Raw genomic sequence first — 22,221 nt, forward strand, 5'->3', positions numbered from 1 at the left:
GGGGGGGGACAGAGAAGAATCCGCAACTTTTCTCAGGGGGTTGCTATCTCGCGGCCCGCCAGGTGATTCACCCTCGCGAACTTTGAGCAGCTGTCTTTTACTTGTTATCCACCGTCGATCTTCGCTTCGGTATTGAATCGACGGCGGTGGGGGTCATTACGGGCTCGCATCTTGCGTTACGTGGAACAGCGCGACCAGATGTTACCCATCGTACGCGTACGGTGCGTGCGTGCATACGTACGTACGTGCGTGCGTGCACTGATATCGATTTGCGATCACCGTCCGTAATAATTACGATCTCAATGAAACGTAAACGATGGATTAAGCTGATGGATCAAGCCGCGATCCTACCGAGGGAATAGCCGTCGGATTATTCCACTAACCTTTTCGCAGGACTTACTATCTTAATAGTGATCTCCGTGCCGACGCGAATAAAGAGGGGGAAAGGGTAGGAAGAAGAGAGAGAGAGAGAGAGAGAGAGAGAGAATTAAATTTTGTTGATGAAATTCACGAAATATCTCTGAAATTTCAGGCCTAGGTTTGGGACCGCACACGCCGGAAGAGGCCGCCGTCCTGGCGGCCGCCGCGGCGGCGTTACATCACCACCATCAGGGCCCCGGCGGTCCTGCGATGAGGCCTCTGAGGCCGCCGCTGCCACCGGGGATGCTTCACACGTCGCCACATCCTTTGGCGACGCACCACCCCCTCGCGGCGCCGCACCATCCCCTCGTGCCGCCTCATCATCCGGAGGAGGACGGCGTCGTCGACGACCCGAAGGTCACGCTCGAGGGCAAGGAGCTCTGGGAGAAATTCCACAAGCTCGGCACGGAAATGGTCATCACGAAGAGCGGCCGGTAAGTGTCAACGCTGTCATTACCGTGATTACGATTCCACGTTCGCTAATTGAACGATCGCCGCGAGAGACACCGAGAGAGCGGAGCAATCAGGGATGTCGTTCTTCCACCGAAGTTTCATCGTGTTCGCGTAAACGCGCGACGGACGTCCAACGGACGGATGTCGGAGGTGGCGTCCTTCGGATTCCGACGCTTCTGCCAGTACGTTATCGCGAAATTCCCTTCCGGATATCCCGATGCGGAGAACGCGTTACGTGTTTATATTGATGTAAAACGGCAATTAGCAACAGCTCGCGTCGCTTTCGTCGCGCGATACGAGGAAAGTGATTTTTGCCGATCGATGCCGGGATGTATTTGATTCAATGATGGCCGATGGCTAGAGGTATCAGAGGATAAGCTTAAGTAGTTTCTCACCACCTTCCACCGGTTATCTTGCATTCGAGAGTTTGACATCGTTTCAAGAACGAAGGCTGTTCACAGCGAACAGCATCGATAACTAACAGTTGAGATGTCCACTTTCGAGAATATTATGTCACACTTTACGGAACTCGTTGTGCGGCCAACGACTGTTCAGATACGTAAGGATACATTTCATTCGGCGATGTTGGCGACGGACGGAAATGATTATAAAAAGGCTGAGTGGAAAATATCGAGAGTTTTCCTTCCATCGATGGAATTTTGATAGAACTGTATTTTGGATTCATTTCAACAGCCGCCGTTAAGGCGAATTCAAAGACGCGTGACAGTGTGGTCACAGGTCGTTTGAGTTAATACGGGGATGCGATGAAGTTTTCAATTTCCGACATTAGTTTCCTCGATGACGAAACCTCGCGCGAATTATGTCCCGCACGGAGAAAAAAATCAGTTGCTCGTGTGGCAAATTTGATGCTGTCGCAGCAAAATTTACCAGTTACTAGTATGGCAGCAAAACGATTTGTCAAGAATATTAATTGCCGTTCGCTGTACTACTTCGCTGAATCTACAAGTTATTTTGCTGTAAGGACAGATTGGTAAATATAGGAAAACACTATATTTTGTTCTAATAATAAATTAACATATCCTTGGGGCACATTCAATCAGCAAAATATCATCTACCCTGGTAACAAAATTGTGTCTGCTCTAATTATGAATAATTCGGTAATTTTGTCATGCCAATTAAATGTTGTCGTCTTAACATATTGCGGACCGCTAAGAAATCTGTAAGACATGCGCCTGGGACCGCGCGTTTTTGGGCAAACTTGCGCGTTACTAAAATCGTCATAACATTTTTATTGATGAAGCAATGTTTGTCAAACTTTCAGAAATTGTAAAATAGGACGCATTTTAGATATTATTGAAACAAAAATTATGTTTTTTTAATAATTATCATAACTTTTTTTACTTGAAAATAAATTTTTACGAACTTTTTAAAAATTGTAAAATTGGATGCATTTCAGGTATTATTAAAAAAATTGTTTTTTAATAATTATCATAACATTTTTATTTAAAAATAAATTTTAAACCAAAGTTCCTAGTTGTAGTACTTTTTTGACATATTGTTGACCGGCAATTTTACTTAGAATTTATCTCATGTCATCGGCTATTATTTCGCCATTGGATGTGGAAGTGAAACAATATAAATAAACTTCAATAAATTTTATTTAATATGTAACTTTTAATATTTCTTTTTGGTATGATAAACGGTGTAGCAATCACCTACGTGTAATGGTACACAACAGGTTTTGCAAATGTATCTTGTTTCAATCGCGCAAATGCATCGATCACGAGTTTACTCGTGGCCGGTCAGCAACGTTTGAGCAGAAAGACACGAATTAACTCGTGACCGGTCAACAATGTGTTAACGAATATACAGTAGCAATGATGGCTTCGCCGCAACAGAAAGATGATTTTTCTCCGTGCGTATCTCCAACGTATTCTTTCACAAATAATTATAATGATAACGCCACGTCTCGCGATGTACTTTGCGTACGACGTATAGGTCGGTATTCATAGTCAGATCTTAAATGTAAGATCTGACTATGAATACCGGCCATAGGTATCGAGAAGGCTAATATGATAGAAGTAACATTTTTTCCGACGAATTTTCCAACGCACCTCCTATCCAATAGGAAAACGTATTCCCTGAGAATTACTGAAAAAACAAACTCTCCTATCGGACACGCGATGTGTTTCGAAACTAACGGAAAAAAGAAGGACATATTGCAATCTTTTTGTGACTAACCATACTATCGGCGAACTTCGCACTTTTCATTATTGCGAGTCGCTCGCACAGCGCGTCCAACACACGTGTGTACGCGATCTCGTGCGCGTGCAACGGGCGAACGTCGCGACGGTACTTCCTCGATGACGTGTAGTAGTACCAGAAAAAAGATATCACTACGAAGTTGGTCGGTTCCCTCAGTGTCGTCGTCGTCGGGCAATTGAAACTTCTCACCCCCCCTCGTCGATCACCCTTTGCTGCGCTGCCCCCTTCTCGTGCCCTCGTAGCGCCCTTTAGCTTTCCTTACTCCTCCTACTCCTTCGAAGCGCGACTGCCTCACCCTGTTCCACGAAGTCACGATCGTGGTGGTGGTGGTTGCGTACTTTTCGTAGCAAAGAAAATAGAGCCTGATATCGAGGGCGGCGGGTGAGCAAAAAGCGGGAGGAAAAAAGAGAAGAAAAAGGAGAAGAAATAGATAGAAAGAAAGAAAAGGTCTGAGAGTCTGAGAGAGAGAGAGAGAGAGAGAGAATGAAGCGACGAGCGAGCGAGTTGCTCTTCCGCGACGATAGCTAAGCCAACGCGAGCGGGCAGGTATATTGGGTCTGAATGGAGACGACGGCAAACTATAATAGCCGAGAATAGAGCACGCGCCCGCGACGAAAGGGTGAGCATATACGTTTACATATTTCATGTGCGACGCATACAGGTGCTAAAGCGCTCGTGTTCGCGTGCGTGTACGTGGATTACGGCCACACACCGACGGCAACGTCGGACGCGCCCTTCGTACATGTGCGGGGGTACGCTATCGTCCGGATTAAATCTTCCTCGCGCTTTACCTTCGATCTTCGGTTAATACGCTTTCCACGGTCTCGCGAACATGCGCGCGCCACGTCGCGTTCGTTCCTCTAATTTGCGTCATTAGAGCCGCGCGACGATAAGGCGAGCGCAGGGATTGCGTTAGGCATACGAAGGGGTGTTTGTTGCCGTTAATTGTCAACGTTAGGCTTTCCATAGGTGGGTTTCTTTCGCCGAGAATCCAGACTTTTATATCACTGGACCAACACAGATGCGCGTTATTTCGATTATTAGAGGAGAAGGTGGTGTTACGGCCCTCCATTTACACTTTATATGATAATTTTGTTAGTAATTGATATTTTTAATTGGAAACTTATAACGATTACATTCGTCAAAGTGTTGTTCAATCAACTCGAAATTCAAAGTCATGAAATATTCATAACCTTGGGCGTTATTTGTAAAAATGTGACGACACTGTGTAGTGGTTCGAAGAGGAACAGGGGTGGTAATGTGCCCCCCCCCCCTAAAATAGATTTAGAAAATTGGTTTTGTTTAAAACACACCTGTTATAAATTTATATATTCATTCAAAATAAACTCTTAGAAGAGACAACAGTGAATATAACCGTGAATATTTAATGTGCACTGAAAAAAAATTGTTACATTCAAGTAAATATTTCTAATATAAGGAGTATTAGAATAGTTTATTTTCTTAATCCAAGTAAAATAAATTACTCCAATATTCCTTAGCAAATATTTATTTGAACGTTGCAATTTTTTTTCAGTGTAGATATTGGTTTGTCAGAAAGTAGATATAAATTGTCGGAAGGACAGTTTCTACAAAACGAATAGGCTTTTAAATTTAACCTGATTTATCGGCTTATCCAATAACTAGTTCGACATGAAAATCTCGAGAAAAGGTCGCATTAAATTTATTTTAATAGAAGGACTAAATTAGCAAAATGCTACACTATTGTTTGACTTTGCATAATTCGAAATGTGTACAGCGTAATAAAATGTGAAATAACGAAGAAGACACTCAAGCGTATATGTATTCATGCGATAATACGCTCAAGTTTAAGTAGAATGATGAAATATGTATAATCAAATGCTAAAATGCACCTTGAAAACGAAATGTTCGAGAGTAAAATTGCGTTATAACAAATGCCCGGCTATTATGTATTGGCACGTTATCGCCATTGCGTAACAATGATTCCAGTAAGTAATCTCTAGAATTCGTCATCTAGTAGCGGAAACATTAAGGAGGCCATAATACCTACAAGAGAAGGCCATATATAATAATCATCTTCTCCTCTATTATACGGGAAAAAAAAACTTCGTGTAACAAAACCGACACCAAGTTGAAATTGGTTAACGAGAAAATGATATATCTCTGTTAATGTGAAAATACGCGATGACAGCCGCAAATCAAACACTCAGGAAACTTTTCATGCCTTTCTTACGGGTTTGCTTACTTCGGCCGGACGAGATTGCGCTTTTTGCGCTTAGAATGAAACAAGTACGTGAGACCTAGCGGATGACGGGAAGAGGAAAGTAGTTCCAGTGTAACGCTGGTTCAGCTAAAACGAACAAGCCGTATGGGTGGAGAAGCAGGTATACGAAAGTCTCACAACCGTTCGAGACGAATTGACACCGCGTAACATCGATACTCTACGGCGCGATACTGTCACAGTCAAGTTATCGGCGACTTTATCGGTGTAATGAGACGGGTTTACAATGGGACAATATGCATAACACCGTCTTCGGACGAGTGTCTTCGATAGATGAATGCTTCTGTCTCGTTCACTCGTATGATAAATAATTGACGAACGGAAAGGTATTTAGGTAACTTAACTCTCCAGCATCGAAGAGAGAATAAGAGGTGGAGAAAGAAGAAGGAAGGAGAAAGAGAGAGTGAGTTGAATACATAAAGAAATCACGAATTCAAAAGCACCGGCTGTATGATTAATTCATCGAGGTAATGACACACGTCGTAATGATCTACTATCGGTCCAGTAATAATTATCTGCCTCTCTGTCTCGTGTACGCGACAGCTGTTCTACATCTGAAATTTATTCAACGTTTCAGATCTTAAACTCGACGATAAATCGCGCCGCAACGTCGCAATCATATGCGCGTGCGGAATTAAGTAGTGTTTTTATCGTGACAATGCTAATTTATAGCGGGCACAGATACATTTATACTCGTCGCGAGAGAGTTTAGAACGAATTGACATAATAATCCGGCGAGATATCGTGTCCCCCGCACCACGCTTCGGGCGTAAATTGTCGCGCTTGCACGTCGCAAATAAAATCCGGCGGTTGCATCCTCCGATCAGCCCCGGCTAATAGAAGAGGATTGATTAAGTAATTAATCGAGTGGAGATAAAATCTCCATTACCTCCGCCATAATTCACAGTTAATTCTTTGCCGAGAATGGGAGAAAGAGGGAGAGAGGGAGGGATGCGTTTCACGCCAAGGGAACGGATGAATAACGACCGTGGAATCGAAGTGTTCTTAAATCAATATTGTTGAAACTGATAGCGCGCTCTCACCGGCTTCTTATCGGAAACCGGCAGAAACTGTCCTCCGATCGATCTGAAACCACCACGCGGCGATCGCCCGTTCACTCGCTCGCTCGCACGCCACCGCAGCCGATCGATCGTAATCTCGAAAACTGGCCCCGCTCTAAATCAATCTCCATCGATAAATAATAACCGCCAGGCCCGCGATCTGCCCGTCTCTCCCCGCCTATCCACCCGCTCGCGATCGGGTTACAGCGGAACGCCGAGCGAGCGAGCGCCGCATCGGGCCTCTGTAACGGCGATCATCGATAATTATACGCGTGGAAATTATGCCAGGCCGGGGCCTGTCGAGCGCGGGCCCCGCTCGGCGGTCCCCTCCCCTCCCTCCCNACGGCGTACGCGTTTGACACGTTCGCCACCACACGCAAAGCGCATTTACACTTGGAGCGTGCGTGATCCTCCGCTAGGCGATCCTTCCCCCTTCACCTTGCGCCTCCTTCTCACCCTCGCTGTTTCTCGCCCGCAGCCCATCGGTAGCGATGTGTGGGTACATACATAGGGTGTCTCGGAAGACGCGTGAAATACAGGCTGACGACGGGACGACTCGAAGTTGATCTCTCAGCTGAGATTTTTCCGCGACGCGTGCCTGATGATTCCTCCAACGTCGAATGCACTCGGAGTGAAGCGAACCTTCGAAATAATCGGCAACTCAAGTTATCGTTGGTTAATCGCAGATGTGTAATTTCTCCGATGATCTTGCCTTAATGCGGCGAATTTTTCCGAGAGAACACGCGTGCCCGCCTATATCGACTTTCCGACGTCTTTCCTACGCGATACCCTATGCGTACACGTGTACATGTACACGCACGAGTAATGAGACGCGGCGGTATTCGTCGAAGATGTACATAATAGCAAGCATATAATGCCAGAGGGGGTGCGCGGGGTAGGGCCGGAAACGGGTGGGGGTCTTAAGTATAGGGCTGCCTTAACGATGTTTGTTTTATACATTGGCAGCCTCTTCTCGAACCTGTAATCTTTCTAAACGAGATATTACCCGGACCCGTTGCGATACAAACCCTTGCCGGAATGGGTCGGTGCGGTGTGTGTGCGCGCCGGGGACCTCGGCTGGTTCCCGAGCGAAGAGGAAGAGAAAGAGGGAGAGCGAGCGAAGGAAAGAGGGGCACGAGGAGAAAAGAAGAGGTGAAGGAGGAGGGGGGGAGAGAAGGTTTGAGCGAAAATTTTCGGCGTGCTCGTGTTCGCTGAACGAGTCAGCGCGCTGCGAAGAGAAGGCAGAAGAGCCTGGCCTCGAGGCCCAAAATTGCTTCCCCTCCGCCTTCGACTGCCTCCAAATTGCCGGCCATTCACGGCTTTCACGTATGAGCGCTCTACTCGCGTGCACACACGCGTACGCCACGCACGGACGCGCACGCACACACGCGCGTGCTTGCGGTGCGAAATTAAGAGAGGACGCCGGTTAAATCGAGATCGCGCGAAATTCGCTCGCTCGCCGGCGTCCACACCGTCGAGATCTGTGTTTCTCGGACAGCGGGAGGTGACTGAACGTCGAGAGTCTCTTAATTCCTCCGAATTCCAAATCAAGTAGGCGCGAGCGGCGGCCCCGGGTAAACAAAGCGTGAGCCATCGAACGGAGACGCAGACCCGTGAAATCTCGTGTAATTGGCTTGATAGAATCGTCATCATCAGCCCACCGTTCCTTCGGTGTTCAAACGTCTCACGAGAGTCGAATTTGCTCCTTTGTTTTACAAGTCGTCGAAATTGTTCTTAAAAAAAAGGATGTTACCTTTCGAGAATCCTGTGCGCGAGACGTTTGGTATTTATAATTCGGAGTTTTGAAATTAATTTATTAAAAATACTGTATATATAGTAATGTTAAGAAAAATATTCGATAGAGCAAAAATAGAATGCATCGTTATTCCGGTGATGTGGAAACAAACATTGAAAGGAATAAGGAGCGAAGAATTAAATAAAGGGGATTAAGAAATGAGGACGAGGAATTAAATTTCAATATATGGACGATCAGGAACCATTATGTTTCAATAAAGGATTAGGATATTAGAGTTAAAAACATTGTCGAAATCTTACTCCTTATAACTTGTGCACTTGTAGGTTTTAGTAGATGACTGAAAATTAACTTTCAAAATGTCTAACGATCATCAATATACAAATGCAAATCTATCTTTCTCGTCCGCGTTTCCTCATCATTTTCCCCGCACCACACCGTCTTTGTCGCACGCGTCATATGTGACAAATTCGCGTGCACTTTCGTCTCTCTCTCTCTCTCTCTCTCTCTTTCTCTATTTCCTATCCTTCTGTCCACGTGAACATTTTCCTCGTCGTCTTGTCGCGACGATAAACGAGCTCGATATAATTAGCCCTGTAAGCGGGCTTACAATCACACGCGCGTGTGAATCTGAAAATGCAAGTCGCGGTTGCGGTGGATGTATCGGTGTATCCCTCGCTGAGGTATCGACGCGTTTTCTCTGGGGTAACAACGCGATGACGGCCGCCATGAACGAGGGTGTCTGGAAACGAGAGTGCCGTCTCCTTCCACTCACCTTGGTGAGCCACCGACGGAAGCGTCATCTTCTTCGCTGCTTGTCGCGTGCCTCGACCCTTCACACCCGATTCTCTCTCTCGACGCGTGGCGTCACGTTGCTAAGCGCTCCTCGCGTGAAAGGGGAAACGCGGCGCCGTCACGAAGACCACGAAGAAATCCGGAGAATAGTGAATTGGACAGTTTCTTTCTTTCTTTTTTTTTTTTTTACGTAAAAACTCCTTTACACCGAAATAGAGAGCTTCTGAAATTCTTTTCGGTGATAAAGTAATGTCTTGATGCATTCGGTGATGCGATGATGTCTTATGCCGCGAGAAGGATTTGTGCAACAAATTGTATACGACAATATACAATAGGAAATGTGTTGAAAACAGTCCATTGAAACTTTTGTGTTACTTTAACATGGGAAACGTGCGAAAAAGTACGCAATATTTCAAGCATAATACCTTAAGAGTAAGATTAAAAATAATAAAGAAAGAGGTAACAAGTAATATTTTTCGTTCGCTGTCTTAGATTTCTCCGATGGAAACGGTTGCTGCTATTAACAGACTTCTGCAACGAAATTTCACTGATTTTCAGCGCTGTAATTATAACCACCGGTGACTATCGATCGCTTCTCAGTGATAATACACTGATTGCACGTTGGAGAATGTCTCTCAACACGTTCACCTAATTAGAGTAACAGAGAAAAGAAATGACAGCGGACTGCTTTTAACGCAAAATCTTTTACTGTTACACGGGGGAGTTTAATTTGCTCGGCGAACAGATCGTCCGACTGATACGTACATTGTTGGCCCGATATCATCGGAAGTGCCCACACATCCGTGTTATCGTATGCCGTTTCTCGGTGTGAAGGCAGCTTACGTTGTCGCGATCGACTCGCTTCGCGAGCTTCGCGTGACGCTAATAAGGAAGTCCTCTCGTGCCGGTATATTGAAACCGACAGTTCGTAACAGCGCGCCGACGCTTCGGTTTTATTGTATTTCGGCGTGTATTATATAAAGTGGGAATCGAGAGCGAAGAATACGCAGCGCCGTCGAGCGCGCTTCCGTCGTACCGCAAAACGGTGGCCTTGCTTCACACCCTCTCAGTCCTCTCACTCTCTGGGTCACGCTCTTTAAGAGCGATGATATCTCCACGCGACTTTAAGCGCCTTCTCAGGTCCCGCCAGTTTTTCCGGCTGCGAGGGTATCGCGTGGGTTTTACGCTCCGCGCCTCGGCGAGGCTCGGAGGCCGCGCGAGTCGCTCCCGGTGATCGCGGAATTCGGACGCGCGAGAAGGATCGGTTCGCGACAACACCGGACGGTCTGTTCTTTTTAACTGAGCTGGCCGGTTCAAGAAATTTACCCACACATTAAGGCGTATGAAGCGACATACGAGATTCTCACGGTTCAGCGCGCGAATCTCTCGTCAATTTCTCGAACCAGCCAAGTTCAGCCAAAAAAGAACGGTGCTCGTTCGCAGATCCGATGAGATGCAAGTCGGAAGTCCATCGGTAATGAAAAAAAAAAAGAGAAGCGGAGAAAGAAACGGGAGGAAAGGAATGAGAAAAAGGAAGAAAAGGAGATAGAGGGAAGCGACGCGCATTAGCGCGCGGCGTATTCGCGTAGCGAGCCTATAATTTTTCTGTGTCAGTTAAACGATAGTTGCTCGGCGCATTTCGCGTGACCGGTAATTACACAAATCAAAGGGGCATAATCACCGCATTCTTGCATCACCGCTCATAAATATTAGCCAAAGCGTCAATTCATTACCGCGCTGCGTACGTGTGCCGCGGGCACTTTGTCTCCGACGGCTCTATATACCGCCCGGCTGGGCACACCTTTCCCTCGCTCGCGGCCTCGCCACGCGAATTGTCGTTATTCACTGAGCGTCTCGCGTTGAAGGGAAAAAGAAAAACGCGAGGGTAAAGAGGCGGGAAGAAAGAGAGAGAAAAGAAAACGCGAAGTCGCGAAAGCGTAATTTCAATACGTTCACGTTCCGGCGCGTAACGACAGGTTGTCCCGCGACCGTCGCCGATCTTTTCGCGGCTGCGCATGAAAAAAGATCGCTCGCCGGCGGCTCTTTAGCGTAACGCTCGTTCGCAGCTCGTCGACAGACTCGTCGTCGTCTCCTCGTGCGTCCTGTATCGTCTTGCTCCCTCGCCCCACGCCTCTCACTTTTCGCTTCACGGCTCGTTACAGCCCGGTCGGCCCTTTTCTTTCATACCCCTTTTAGTTGATTCCTCTTCTTTCGCCGCACTGTCTCGTTATTACGAAATTCAATTATTAATTATCTGCTTGAAAATCAAATCGAGTATATATCATCCGTCACACGTACAATCCGTCCGTCCATCCAGCTATTCATTCATTCATTCACTCACTCATCCATTTCTGCCTTGTCTTTGTTTTACTCCCTTTATTACCTTTATCCACGAGCAACGTTCATCCCTTTCTCTCTCTCTCTCTCTCTCTCTTCCTTCTCCTGCCTTCTCTCCCACGGCCGGCCGCTTCTTTTTTCTCTTTTTTTCATTTTATTCAAACACGAATGTGTCCCTCTTATCTCCGACGGCACTTCGCGGCGTGTTTCAAGGCTACAAAAGCCTGTACACGCGATTACGAGATAGCGCATCGTATCGCTTCGCACGCAAAGCTGTTCCGCGCCGCGCGCGACGCGACGCTCGAAAGTGCTGAACTTGCGCTTTCGAACGGTGTTTCTCACTCGCGGAATTATCCCGTGGAAACCTGCATTTTTCACACCGTGCGCAGCGTTTAACGATCCGCATGAAACTCGGGCTCGTGTCGGTCGCATGAAAGTCACGCGTCCATATTGATTGAATCCCCCCGTCGTCCAGCTTTGCCGGCGAATAATTAAACTATCCGCGAAATCAGAGTACCTCGCGCCAGCTGAAAAACATTTTGGAGATAAAAACGAAGGAAATGAGTGAGTTTCATGCCGGGGGCGTGACCGTTGGAAAATTTAACGAACATTTTTGCACTCGCGTATAATCTAATATGAAGGGTAATAAGGTCGAAATACAAAAATAAGCCGGTGGCCGGCGTGTAGATATAAACGCGAGCGTTGATACAATAGACCGCGTGACATCACAGTCAGACGCTTCGTTTTCCCGCATCGATAGGGAAAAAAAAAAAAGAAAAACTTTCGCGACTCATCGGACCGAATAAACGCGGACTTATTCCTCGTTTCTCGAAAGCCTTGAATTTTTATCGGCTTCTTTGAATTTTTCGAATGCTTTCACCGTAAACTCGGTCAACCTGCTTACTCACCGATGCGATTTCGCCCCTGTCCATCTTCTTGAAACGCATGGTCGTCTTCACAGTTAAGCTAAACAACGTTCGGCGTTAAATTTTACTCCGAGGTGTGCTGCGAAATGCCTGCGAAATTACACGAATGTGGAGAAACGAGTACGCTTAGTAGTGTAACGGCTCGTACAAAGTAAAAGGAGAGCCACGAATACATTAGCATACAGTGGATAATGAGGTATTAAATACGTTGCGTTATTATTCACGATGTCACGAAGTTGCATTTTTGAACGATGCGCCGATATAAGCGGCGTTTTTTTCCTTTCCGCCGTTTGAACGTTTTCGCGAACGATTAGTCACCAACACGCGAAGAATCTCGCGGTTAGTCCGACAACTCGATTACGCACCTGTTTGCGGCGCCTTTCGAAGCTTGTATTTAAAAGAGTGTGTTGAAAAAGTAAGAAAAAAATTAAGAAAAAAAAACATACGAAACTTGAGAATTCCGGGTGTACGCAGGCGTTGTAAATTCTCCCGACTGTTCTGCGTTGCAGGACATTACATCGAATTATCGTTGGACAGTTATTTATCCATGTCGGCACGATACGCGCTATCTACGCCGGGACGCATCGCCTTTAAAGCTCCTGCGTACTCGCCGCAGCCATCTTGTTTTATGACGTCAGAAGCGAGAACATTTGTGCCCGCAATTCTTGCGGTGTACGTTCAAATGAAAAGACACACCCGCAAAATGACATCTGTGATTGACTCAACATACCTGTAAAATACTGCTGCGAACAATCAATAAATAGCTGTAAAATTAACGCGACAAAATGATAAGAAGAGATAGGTTAAAAAGGAGGGTCACACGTGTCGTGTTAATTTCACGGTTATTTATTAATTGTTAGAGCAAAAGGAAAGTGTGTTCGGAACTATTTTCCAAGTGTGCTAAATCGATATCATAAATACCACTTTATAGATGTATTTTTTCATTTGAACGCATATCACAAAAAATTCTCGGCACGTGTTTCCACATTTCTGACGTCACCAAACAAAACAAGTGCGTTTGGGGGGGGGGGCATCTATTACGGAAATGCCCGAAAAGGTTTCCGATCGGAATCATTTAATTATTCCATAAATTTCTATTGTGTTTTCTTAGGGAATAACTTTACTAGTTTCACAATAGATATTCGGGAATCGCAAGAGGTCGTGTCGAATATACATAACGCGTGGCAAACGCCGGGATAACGCGAGAATGCTGCGAGATCAGGAGAAAATCATATGCGAAAAAATCCGGAGAGGTAATGTGCGTCAACCACGCTAACTCTCCGATCGCGATAAATTGGCGCCGCGAAAGAGAGAGAGAGAGAGAGAGAGAGAAATGTGTTTATCTACATCCTGGGATTGAGTTCCCTGAAAGTGTTATAGAGTGTAAATAGGATGGCAATAGAATTACACTGGGAAAATAAAGGGAGAAAATAGAAAATAAGATAAAACAAAATAATATACATTGAGACATTATATATACAGGTAATAATAAAAAAAATAAAAGCAGAGATAATAGATCGGCAGAATATTTATTAGGCTGTCAGAGGCTGTACTGAACTTAACCGTTTGAGTCCCAAGCAGCGCGATCGCGCTGTTGAGATTTTATGTCGAGAAAACCCAGCACATTTCGAGCATTGTGGACAACTGACGGTGCGTTACCGATTGTCGAAGTCGCAAGCTCAGATTTACTGACGCAAGTACATCACACAGCTCCTTTTAATGTAAATAGTACATTTTACAATATGTAGAATAATAGACGAGAATCACGTTACCTAACACATACAAGAAGCGTTATCGCGCTGCTTGGGTCTTTTCGTACTCATTTCGTAAAAGCGCGGTTGCGCTGTTTGGGATTCTTCGACAGTGTTTTTTCAATACCCCCCGGGACTCAAACGGTTAATTGGCGCGAGAGGGAGAAAGAGGGAGAATAACTAGCAGAGAGAGAAGACCGTCGACACATTGTCGTCGTCGTCGTCGTATTCGCGTGACCGCGACACGTGTCCACATGGCACGTTCATACCGCGAACATAAATGAATATTTTCTGGTGCGGAGATCACATTGGCCCGCTGTGATCGTCGATGTGAAAAGGATCGCGATCTGCGTATCGGCGGTGAACAATTGTAGCAGCATCGACGAGAGAGAGAGAGAGAGCGCTCTTTTTTTTTTTTTTTTCGTCGAGTATTTACCTACGCGTGCGTGCGTGATACGCGGCTAACGATTAACGATTCGCAGATTCACCGCGCGTTATGTAACTTTATCCCCTTTCTCTCGCTGTTACATAGCACGTAATAATCCGTAAAAGCGCATGTCGGCTCTCTCTCTCTTTCTCTTTTCCTCGCGCGCGCCGTACTGTTGCGGCCGTCGGTGATCTTGATCGATTGCCGGGATCCATCGATCGGCGCCGCGGCACCGCCGTCATACACGCGAGAGCCAATGCCCTCGTCGCTCGTTATCGAGCCGGAGGGGAAGAGTGATCGGATAGACGTTATCGGATCGAATTCCGCGCGAATATATTAATTTAAAATTGCCGCCGCCGCCGCGCCACCGCCGTAGCTGCTGCTCGCGTTTCATCGAGATTAAACGGCGATTGCGATCTGACGTGCGTCTCGAACAGGTGCGAGAGCTTTATTATCCGTTCGCGGCAGGCACGATAGCCTATTATATAGCTTTCGCGATACGTCGAGATCCGTCTTTCTCGACACACTTCGACACACTTCGGCGAGACACGCTCAAAGCGAGGCTATTCATTTAATAAGGTATGTCGATGTCGAGAGAAGCGGGCGATTCCAGTTAGCGTCCAGAGCGATAAGTAAGGGAGACCGAGTCAAGTTAGCCGTGCGTTTCGTTTGTGTATTTATTGCGAGAGAGAGAGAGAGAGAGAGTGAGGAAATATAGTCGCGAAATGTTCCCTTCAAAATATTCCGGTACTTTTCCTTCCTATTCCGGAAGAAACACTGCGATTTAGAATTCAGACACAATGAAAGGCACGAAGAATAAGGAATTAAATATAAGTAATTAGAAAAAATATAATATGAAAAACAGGTTTTTTCAATTTATCCGTGAATTTTCCATTTTTTTTTTTTTTTTGCGAAAAAGAAATTGAAAAAGAACTGTTTACTTTAGTTTTCTGCGGTTTCTTTCTGTTTCTTTCGCGGAAAAGTTGAGAAAATATCGAATAGTTTTCGAACTTTTAAAACTATAGAGTGAGATAATATAAATAAGCTCTAAGTAAGAGATAATATAAATAAGCTCTAAGTAAGAGATAATATAAATAAGCTAATAGTTTAAGACATAATAAAAGGAAAAGGGGACAAGATATGAGAACGTTTCAAAACGAGGTCGTCACTTTTGCTGTATATTTTCTAACAACACCTCTACTGTCATCATTTACACTTTCATCATTTTCCTGATAATTACATATATGTCAAAATACATAATAAATATATAAAAGAAGCACATTATCCTGAGGGAAAGAAGTTGTTAATGTCGTTAAAATTCTTCTTCGGCGGCATTATATTCTCTTATTGTTCTAACAAAAAATCTAACACGAAAGCAACGTAAAAGTACACAAAATAGCGATATGCATACAAGTCTATTATCACCGACACTATAATTAGAACGCTTATACTATGAAAAAACGGCCGTTCTGACTACAAATCTCTCATTATGCGATTACAAATACCAAACATGTTTCTCTCAGTGTGAATTCCCGAACCGATTTGACCCGTGATCTATTCCGGATAGATATCGGAGCGCTCGATGCAGAGCGTGAAGGCGTAGTTGTTATTCGGCGAGACAGATGATACGACCGATCGAATTTTTCGTTAAGAAGAGCCTCTCTCTTCCCTTCCCCCCCCCCCCCCCCCCCCCCGCGAAGGAGNCGCGAAGGAGAGCGAGATTAACGTTGGTCGCGACGGAAAAAAAAGTGAGAATCGCGCTCGGATCCGGCTCGGCTCGGCGATAAAACGTGCAACGTTATCGGTCCTTGAACACGAATAAGTGTGTCCATGAGGTGTCTAATTAAGCGTCTCGCTACACATTACCGCACCGTGCGTCTACGCACCGCGCGTTCGCTCGCGCCCGGCTGCTATCCGGCGGAGCGGTATTGCACACCTTGGCGCGAATGTGTAACGACGTGGCGCGTTAATGGCCGGCTTCACATGCATCGTATTACGTGCATTACAGCCGGTTTAAATCCTGATGGACAGCGGCGGCGGCTCGCATTTTTATAATTACGCGACGTAAACCGTCGGCTCTGATACATACACGCGAAATACGGCGAATAATTATACCCCCCCCCCCCCCCCCCCCNCTCTCCCAGGCCGCTCCGGGGAATCTTCTTTTAATTTTTGTTTTCTTCCCCACCTCTCCCGGCTCGCCATTTATCGCCGTTGTAATTGCCGATACCGGGGCGAAATTTGTGTTTTCTCGTGTGACGCTTCGTTAGTCGCGATGAAGACATCGGCTGTGCTGTGCACTTCCGCTGAAATCTTTCGCAAAGGCTGCGACGAACGAAAATTCCGATGTGTACATATTCATACGTGCCCGTCCGTCCGCGAGGTCGCGTCCGCTCCGCGAAAGGTCGATTAACAGGTTGCGATCGTCGCGTTGATTTCCGTTGATTGCATAAAAGCTCGGCCCAATGATCGAATCACGTATCGAAGATACGGCAAGTAAATGCAATTCGAGAGACGCGCATGCGTCTTTTTACCTCGTTTCGCCGGCTATCTCTATCGGCGATACCGACCGATTTTCCCAATGCGATTAATTATACTTTATATCTAACCGGATGAGATGCGATAATGTAATAGTGTCAGTCATCGTTGACCGTTACGGCTTTTAATGTGTGTTAATGCATGTTGCGTGGAAGCATACCCGGAGCGAATTAGAATCGATAAAATTGCGAAGCTATTGTTCGTATCATGCGTGTGTACACTTCGATATTACAGTTACCGATGTCCGAGAATCGGCTATTAATATTTGTCAAAGGTGACTTTGCGCCGAGAAATATAGACGTGTCCCGATCGAACTGATGGCTACCGCCCGAAATTTCCGAGATCTCGAAGACAAGACAACGAGAGGAGAAAATTCGCGAAACGTGGCGCGGTAGATAGGAAGGAAGGAAGGAAGGAAGGAAGGAAGGAGGTCGGCGCTGCGTGGCGGTCGACGGCCAATTTCTGAATGCAAATAACGGTGGTGTCGAAAGGGGCCTCGCGAATGAAAACCGGGAGGTGGTATGCAAATAGAAAGCTGTTACGGGCGTCTTCTTCGCCTTCGGCCGACCTACACCACTTGAATATGACGCGCGAACCCAACCCCCTTTCTCACGGCGCGGAAAGTGTGAATTCAATGTGAAACACCGAGGTGAGCGCTAAAAAGGGCCTTGAAATCGAGGAGATGCTGCGCGCTCGCCATTCTGCCATCGATTCTCGTTTCGCATCTCGTCCTCCCGAAGAGAGGGGAAAAAAGCGGATAAATAATAAGAAAAACCGAAAAGAGGTAAAAATACGCGCTCTCTCTCTCTCTCTCTATTATCGATCTATCTCTCTTTCTCGTGAAAATTAGCGCAAGCGTGAAAATGATTAATCGGCGCGATTAATCAAATTAATCGGAAACTGACGTTCGGCTCGGAAAAGCTCGGAGAGAGTTTTTGCTCAGTTCCTCTCTCTCATTTCCGACACATCAGCGCGAAGGAGGGGGGGATTAATCGATTGTATTTATCTGTGTGTTTCGACAAACGGGATCGCGGCGGTATTAATCAAGTGAAGCATCGCGAATCCCGGGCGAATTATCGCGGCGGATCGTTTCTTGCGCGATCGTTATTACGCGCCTATCATAGACGCGGTATTGAGCGCCGGCGGCAGCGACAAGCTTGATCTGATTAATTAGCGATCGCATGCGGGCAAATTAATCTCGCGCTTTATCTAGAGGACTTTAATAGGCACCTCGCCATTCACCAGCTGCCGCTGCTGCTGCACGCCGGTGCGCGCGCGGGATGTGGTTACCCCACACTTTCAGCGGCTTGTGTTGCTTCGAGAGCTGTGGAAACATCCGCGCGCGCCACCGCCGTCCTAAATCGTCGGTAACCGTGAGGAAGACGGGAAGAAAGAGAGAAAGAAAGAAAGAAAGAGAGAGAGAGGGGTGATATCGCGGCCGAATACCCGGATTATTAATTTTAATAACGAAACTCTCCCCTCACCGACGGTGATCTCTTCTGTCGGGCTTTATAGCGGGCTGTAAATTTACGGCACCCGGTATATATCGATCGTGCGTCATTACGATCGAGCCGAGTTCCTCCGAGTTTCTCACACCTGAGAGTCTCGAGGAGCCGCAGGACTAATAAGAAATCCTATAGGGCTGGCCGCATGGCGAGATCACGACGAGCAGAGAGAGAGAGAGAGAGAGAGCGCCTCCGTGCTCACACACGCATGTACACATAACACGCACACGCAAGCGAGCGCGCGCGCGTATCCTCGAGCAGACGTGTGTGGTGCACGCACGCACGGAACGGAGACGGGAGATATAATGATGGCCGTGGCGTGCCCTATAGCGTGTAAACCATAAGAGATAATGTAACAGTGGAAGTTCGGCTGGCGCCACTCGTTATTTATACAGTGTGGTCGGCCAGAAAGGGGTCTGTCGGCCCGGGATTTCTTTCGAAGGGGGCGAGGGGGTGAGGTGAAGGCCGGAGACGCCCACTAAATTATTATTTGTTCTTGGCGAGTCATAAATGCCCGGAATTATACCGGGCTACCACGAAGTCCTCGCCGCGAAACTTTTGCCCGCTGACCTTCGGAGCAGCAGGAAGTGATGAGAGTCCATTGGCACTCGGAGGAGACGTCTCGGCCGTGTCCTCGATCGCGCCGATCGCGCTCCCTTCCACGTCTTCTTGCTGCGAGGCACACCTCGTAAGTTGCGCGAACCGCAATTTCCCCCTCCTCCCCCCCCCCCCNATACTTCTTTTCATAACTGCATATTATTTGCTCAATTTGACTTTTGCACTCTACTTCTAGATAATCCTTTTTGTAAACTGAAGAGGTTCTAAAAGGGATGTTAATAAATTATCTCTCTCTCTCTCTCTCTCTTTCGCTCGCTCGCTCGTTGGTCTAATTAATCGCAACGCTGACAAAACCGCGCTGATCAGCGTCGCGAGCATCGACACGCATTCCGGATAGGCAGCGACGACGCAACGATATAATTACTCGTTCGCGGCTGAGAGTCCGTTCGGGGTTGGAAACAAAGGCGTCGCTTTTCCGTCTCGCCCCGGGGCCCGTTAGCGGGTCGAATCGCTCCAGTGAAAAGGGACGAAGGGTTCGGAGAAGCTTGGCGAACGCGCGACTTTTTGGTATATTTTGTCAGTCCCTCTCTCTCCCCCCTCTTCTCTCTCCGGATCCGGTTGAAAAAGTTCCTCGCTGCGGGGGTTCCGCGGGAGGAGATGCGACCGAAGGATGAAAGGAGAAGCTCTCGAAAGCCTGGCGGTGCCCGAGCGAGGCGACTATCGGTTTCCCTATCGGGTCCGCTCATCTCCCTTCGGGACCCTCTACGGGGCCCTACGGAGGAAAGGCGTATATATAAACTCGGCCTTAACTGCTTTACGACGATCGTTTGTACCGATTTGTTCGACAAGACTCGCGCACAGCTGCGAGGAGGAGGAGGAGGAGGGCAAGGGTGGCGCGACGAGGAGGACAAAGGGGGTGGAAGAAGGACTTTCCTCTTCCTCGCTCTTCGTTCCTCTCTTTCACTGTCAGTTCTCTCTCTTCCCTCGCGAATAGATTTGTGTCTTGCCCTTCGTTGTCCCATAAAGTCTCCTCTTCTTCGCTTCCTTCTGTTTCTTCCCTTCTGCGCGACTCCCACTCGCCTTTTCCAGCCGCGTTTCGCTTCCTCCTAACATTGAGACGCCGACGAGAACGCCGGCGCGCACGTCGTTACCGGGCCGCGTCGATAAATTTGCGCAACGTAATAGCGCAAGCAGATTAAAATAACGACGCCGGAGGTGCGCGCGATAATTTCGTAATATATGGTACGATTGATTCATCGGGATCCTCGAAACGCGAAGGAGCGGGGAGAGGGGAGAAGCGGGAAGAAGGATCCGCCGCGTGGCCGATTTACGGTGTGGTTTGCGCCCGTAAAATTCCGGCAGGGGGGGGGGGCTTTTTTAATTTCCTGCACGCGGCGGCGCTTTGCGCGAGGAGGAGCACCGCGTGGTTCCTTAAACCCGTACTTTATGCTTCTCGGTTTATAAAGCGCGAAGGAGGAGAGCGGAGAGACGCGCGATGAGAGTCGCGTTCGTCTATAACGGGTGTTTCCGAAGAAATTAGCTCCGCTCTTATGATCCGCGACGGTGGAGACTTTGCTTTTCATTTCGAGTCGCGCTAATTCGTCGTTTCCCGGTGGAGACGTGAATATATATGTATATATACATGAGAATACAACGAAGCGGAAACGCCACGCGGCGCGCCGTTCGATCACAATCGCGTACGAAGATGATCCTTGAAACGCGAGTCACGTCACCGAAGCCGCACCGAGGTATCATTATCGCACCGCTAAAACACGAGAGCATCTCTCTGAAATGCGCACGATTCGCGTGTCACCCGTTACGTGGCGTTACGGAGAGACGCGCCCTGAAATCCGGCGCGCGGTCGCGTCAGCGTGAGGAGCGGAGGAGAGCAGAAGAGAACGAGACGAGATCGGCGGGCGGGCGGAGGGGGAAATAAATGGGCATGCGAGAAAGGGACGCGAGCAAATCATCGGTGGGCGCAGCTTAGCGATAAAATAAATTAACTTAAAGCTACCGAGTTGCGCGGATTCTTCTCTCGGTGGTGCGTCCCCGTCGCGCGTAATGACGCGCCCGTAAATAACGATTCTCTGCTTCGATTTATCGACAACGAACGGCGTCGGCGGCGGTCGTAGAAGCAGGGGGGGGGATACAAGAGGGGGGGCTGTTCAGTTCGACTGTTCGGTGTTGCACGAAGGCGATGCTCTCTCAACGGTATGCGCGTTACAGTTGCCGGGTCGGCGAGCGCATTACTCGTCGTTACACCTTTACCGAGCTGCCTCACTCGCTCTCTTCGGGATAATAACGAGGCTTCTTTTTCTCCACGACGAGAGCCGTCCCCGCGTCGAGAAATCGTAACGATTAGTCGCGCGCGGGTCGTAACGTTCCGCGGCACGTCGTTTGAATTTCTCGGCGCTCTTTCGCGCTCGGCGAACGCGGCCGCGGAAGAAACGCGCACGTGAGGGATCTCGGAGGCCGCATTCTCTTAATTACGCCGCGAAGAGACGCGGCAGGCGCGCCTCCGGACGCGCGAAACCTTCGGGAATCGACGGGGAACTCCGCTACTTTTTCCCTCGGTTTTTCCCTCGTTTATCCGCTTTCCAACGTGCGAGCAGGGTGTCGTCATTGAGAAATTTTCACCGATTCGATTCGGAACAGTGGCGACAGCGCCTTCTCCGAATAAAAGAAAATTCTATTTTCCGCCTTTCCTTTTGCCGATGAGCGCAAAAATACCACGTACTTTCAAAATCGCCCGCTGGATCTTCGCTATGTTCTTTCTCTCTCTATCTATCTCTCTCTCTCTCTCTCTCTCGCACTCGCTCTACGGAAATAAATGCGGAAAGTGTTCACGCTTCGGCGGAACGTTCTCTCAGGAAGGGAACCGCGGAATACCGCGGCGTGCATAATCAACACAGTCGCAAATAAGGCGCGAGATCCGCACGACTGATAGGGCGCGCGCACGTCTGATACACCTATCGGGTGTTCGTCGTAAATCCGCGGCGCAGCACCCATCGGAGCCGGTGGGTGTAATCTCCGTCGAGATACCGGCACTCGCGACGACGACGCGAGAGACGATAGCGTGCACCTGTGCGGAGCTTCTTCGTCGTTCCCTTTCTCCCCTATTTGTCGTCATTACTCATCGACGATATCGTAAGAGGTATATTTCGCGAAATCTTTGTTTATATCCGCTCGGGCTCCCCCCCCCCCCCCCCCC

General features: G+C 47.7%; 1 protein-coding gene across 1 annotated transcript in view; it reads left to right on the forward strand.

Annotated features, from left to right (window-relative positions):
* Window positions 1-22,221, forward strand: part of LOC106742279 (optomotor-blind protein) — a 106,208-nt gene that overhangs the window by 10,790 nt on the left and 73,197 nt on the right. Inside the window, exon 2 of the mRNA XM_014615067.1 lies at window positions 533-854. Within this exon, the coding sequence (XP_014470553.1) occupies window positions 533-854 (322 nt within the window). The remainder of the gene's footprint in view (window positions 1-532; window positions 855-22,221) is intronic.

Source organism: Dinoponera quadriceps, unplaced genomic scaffold, assembly GCF_001313825.1.
Source record: "Dinoponera quadriceps isolate SergipeBrazil2010 unplaced genomic scaffold, ASM131382v1 scaffold3, whole genome shotgun sequence".
Taxonomy (NCBI): domain Eukaryota; kingdom Metazoa; phylum Arthropoda; class Insecta; order Hymenoptera; family Formicidae; genus Dinoponera; species Dinoponera quadriceps.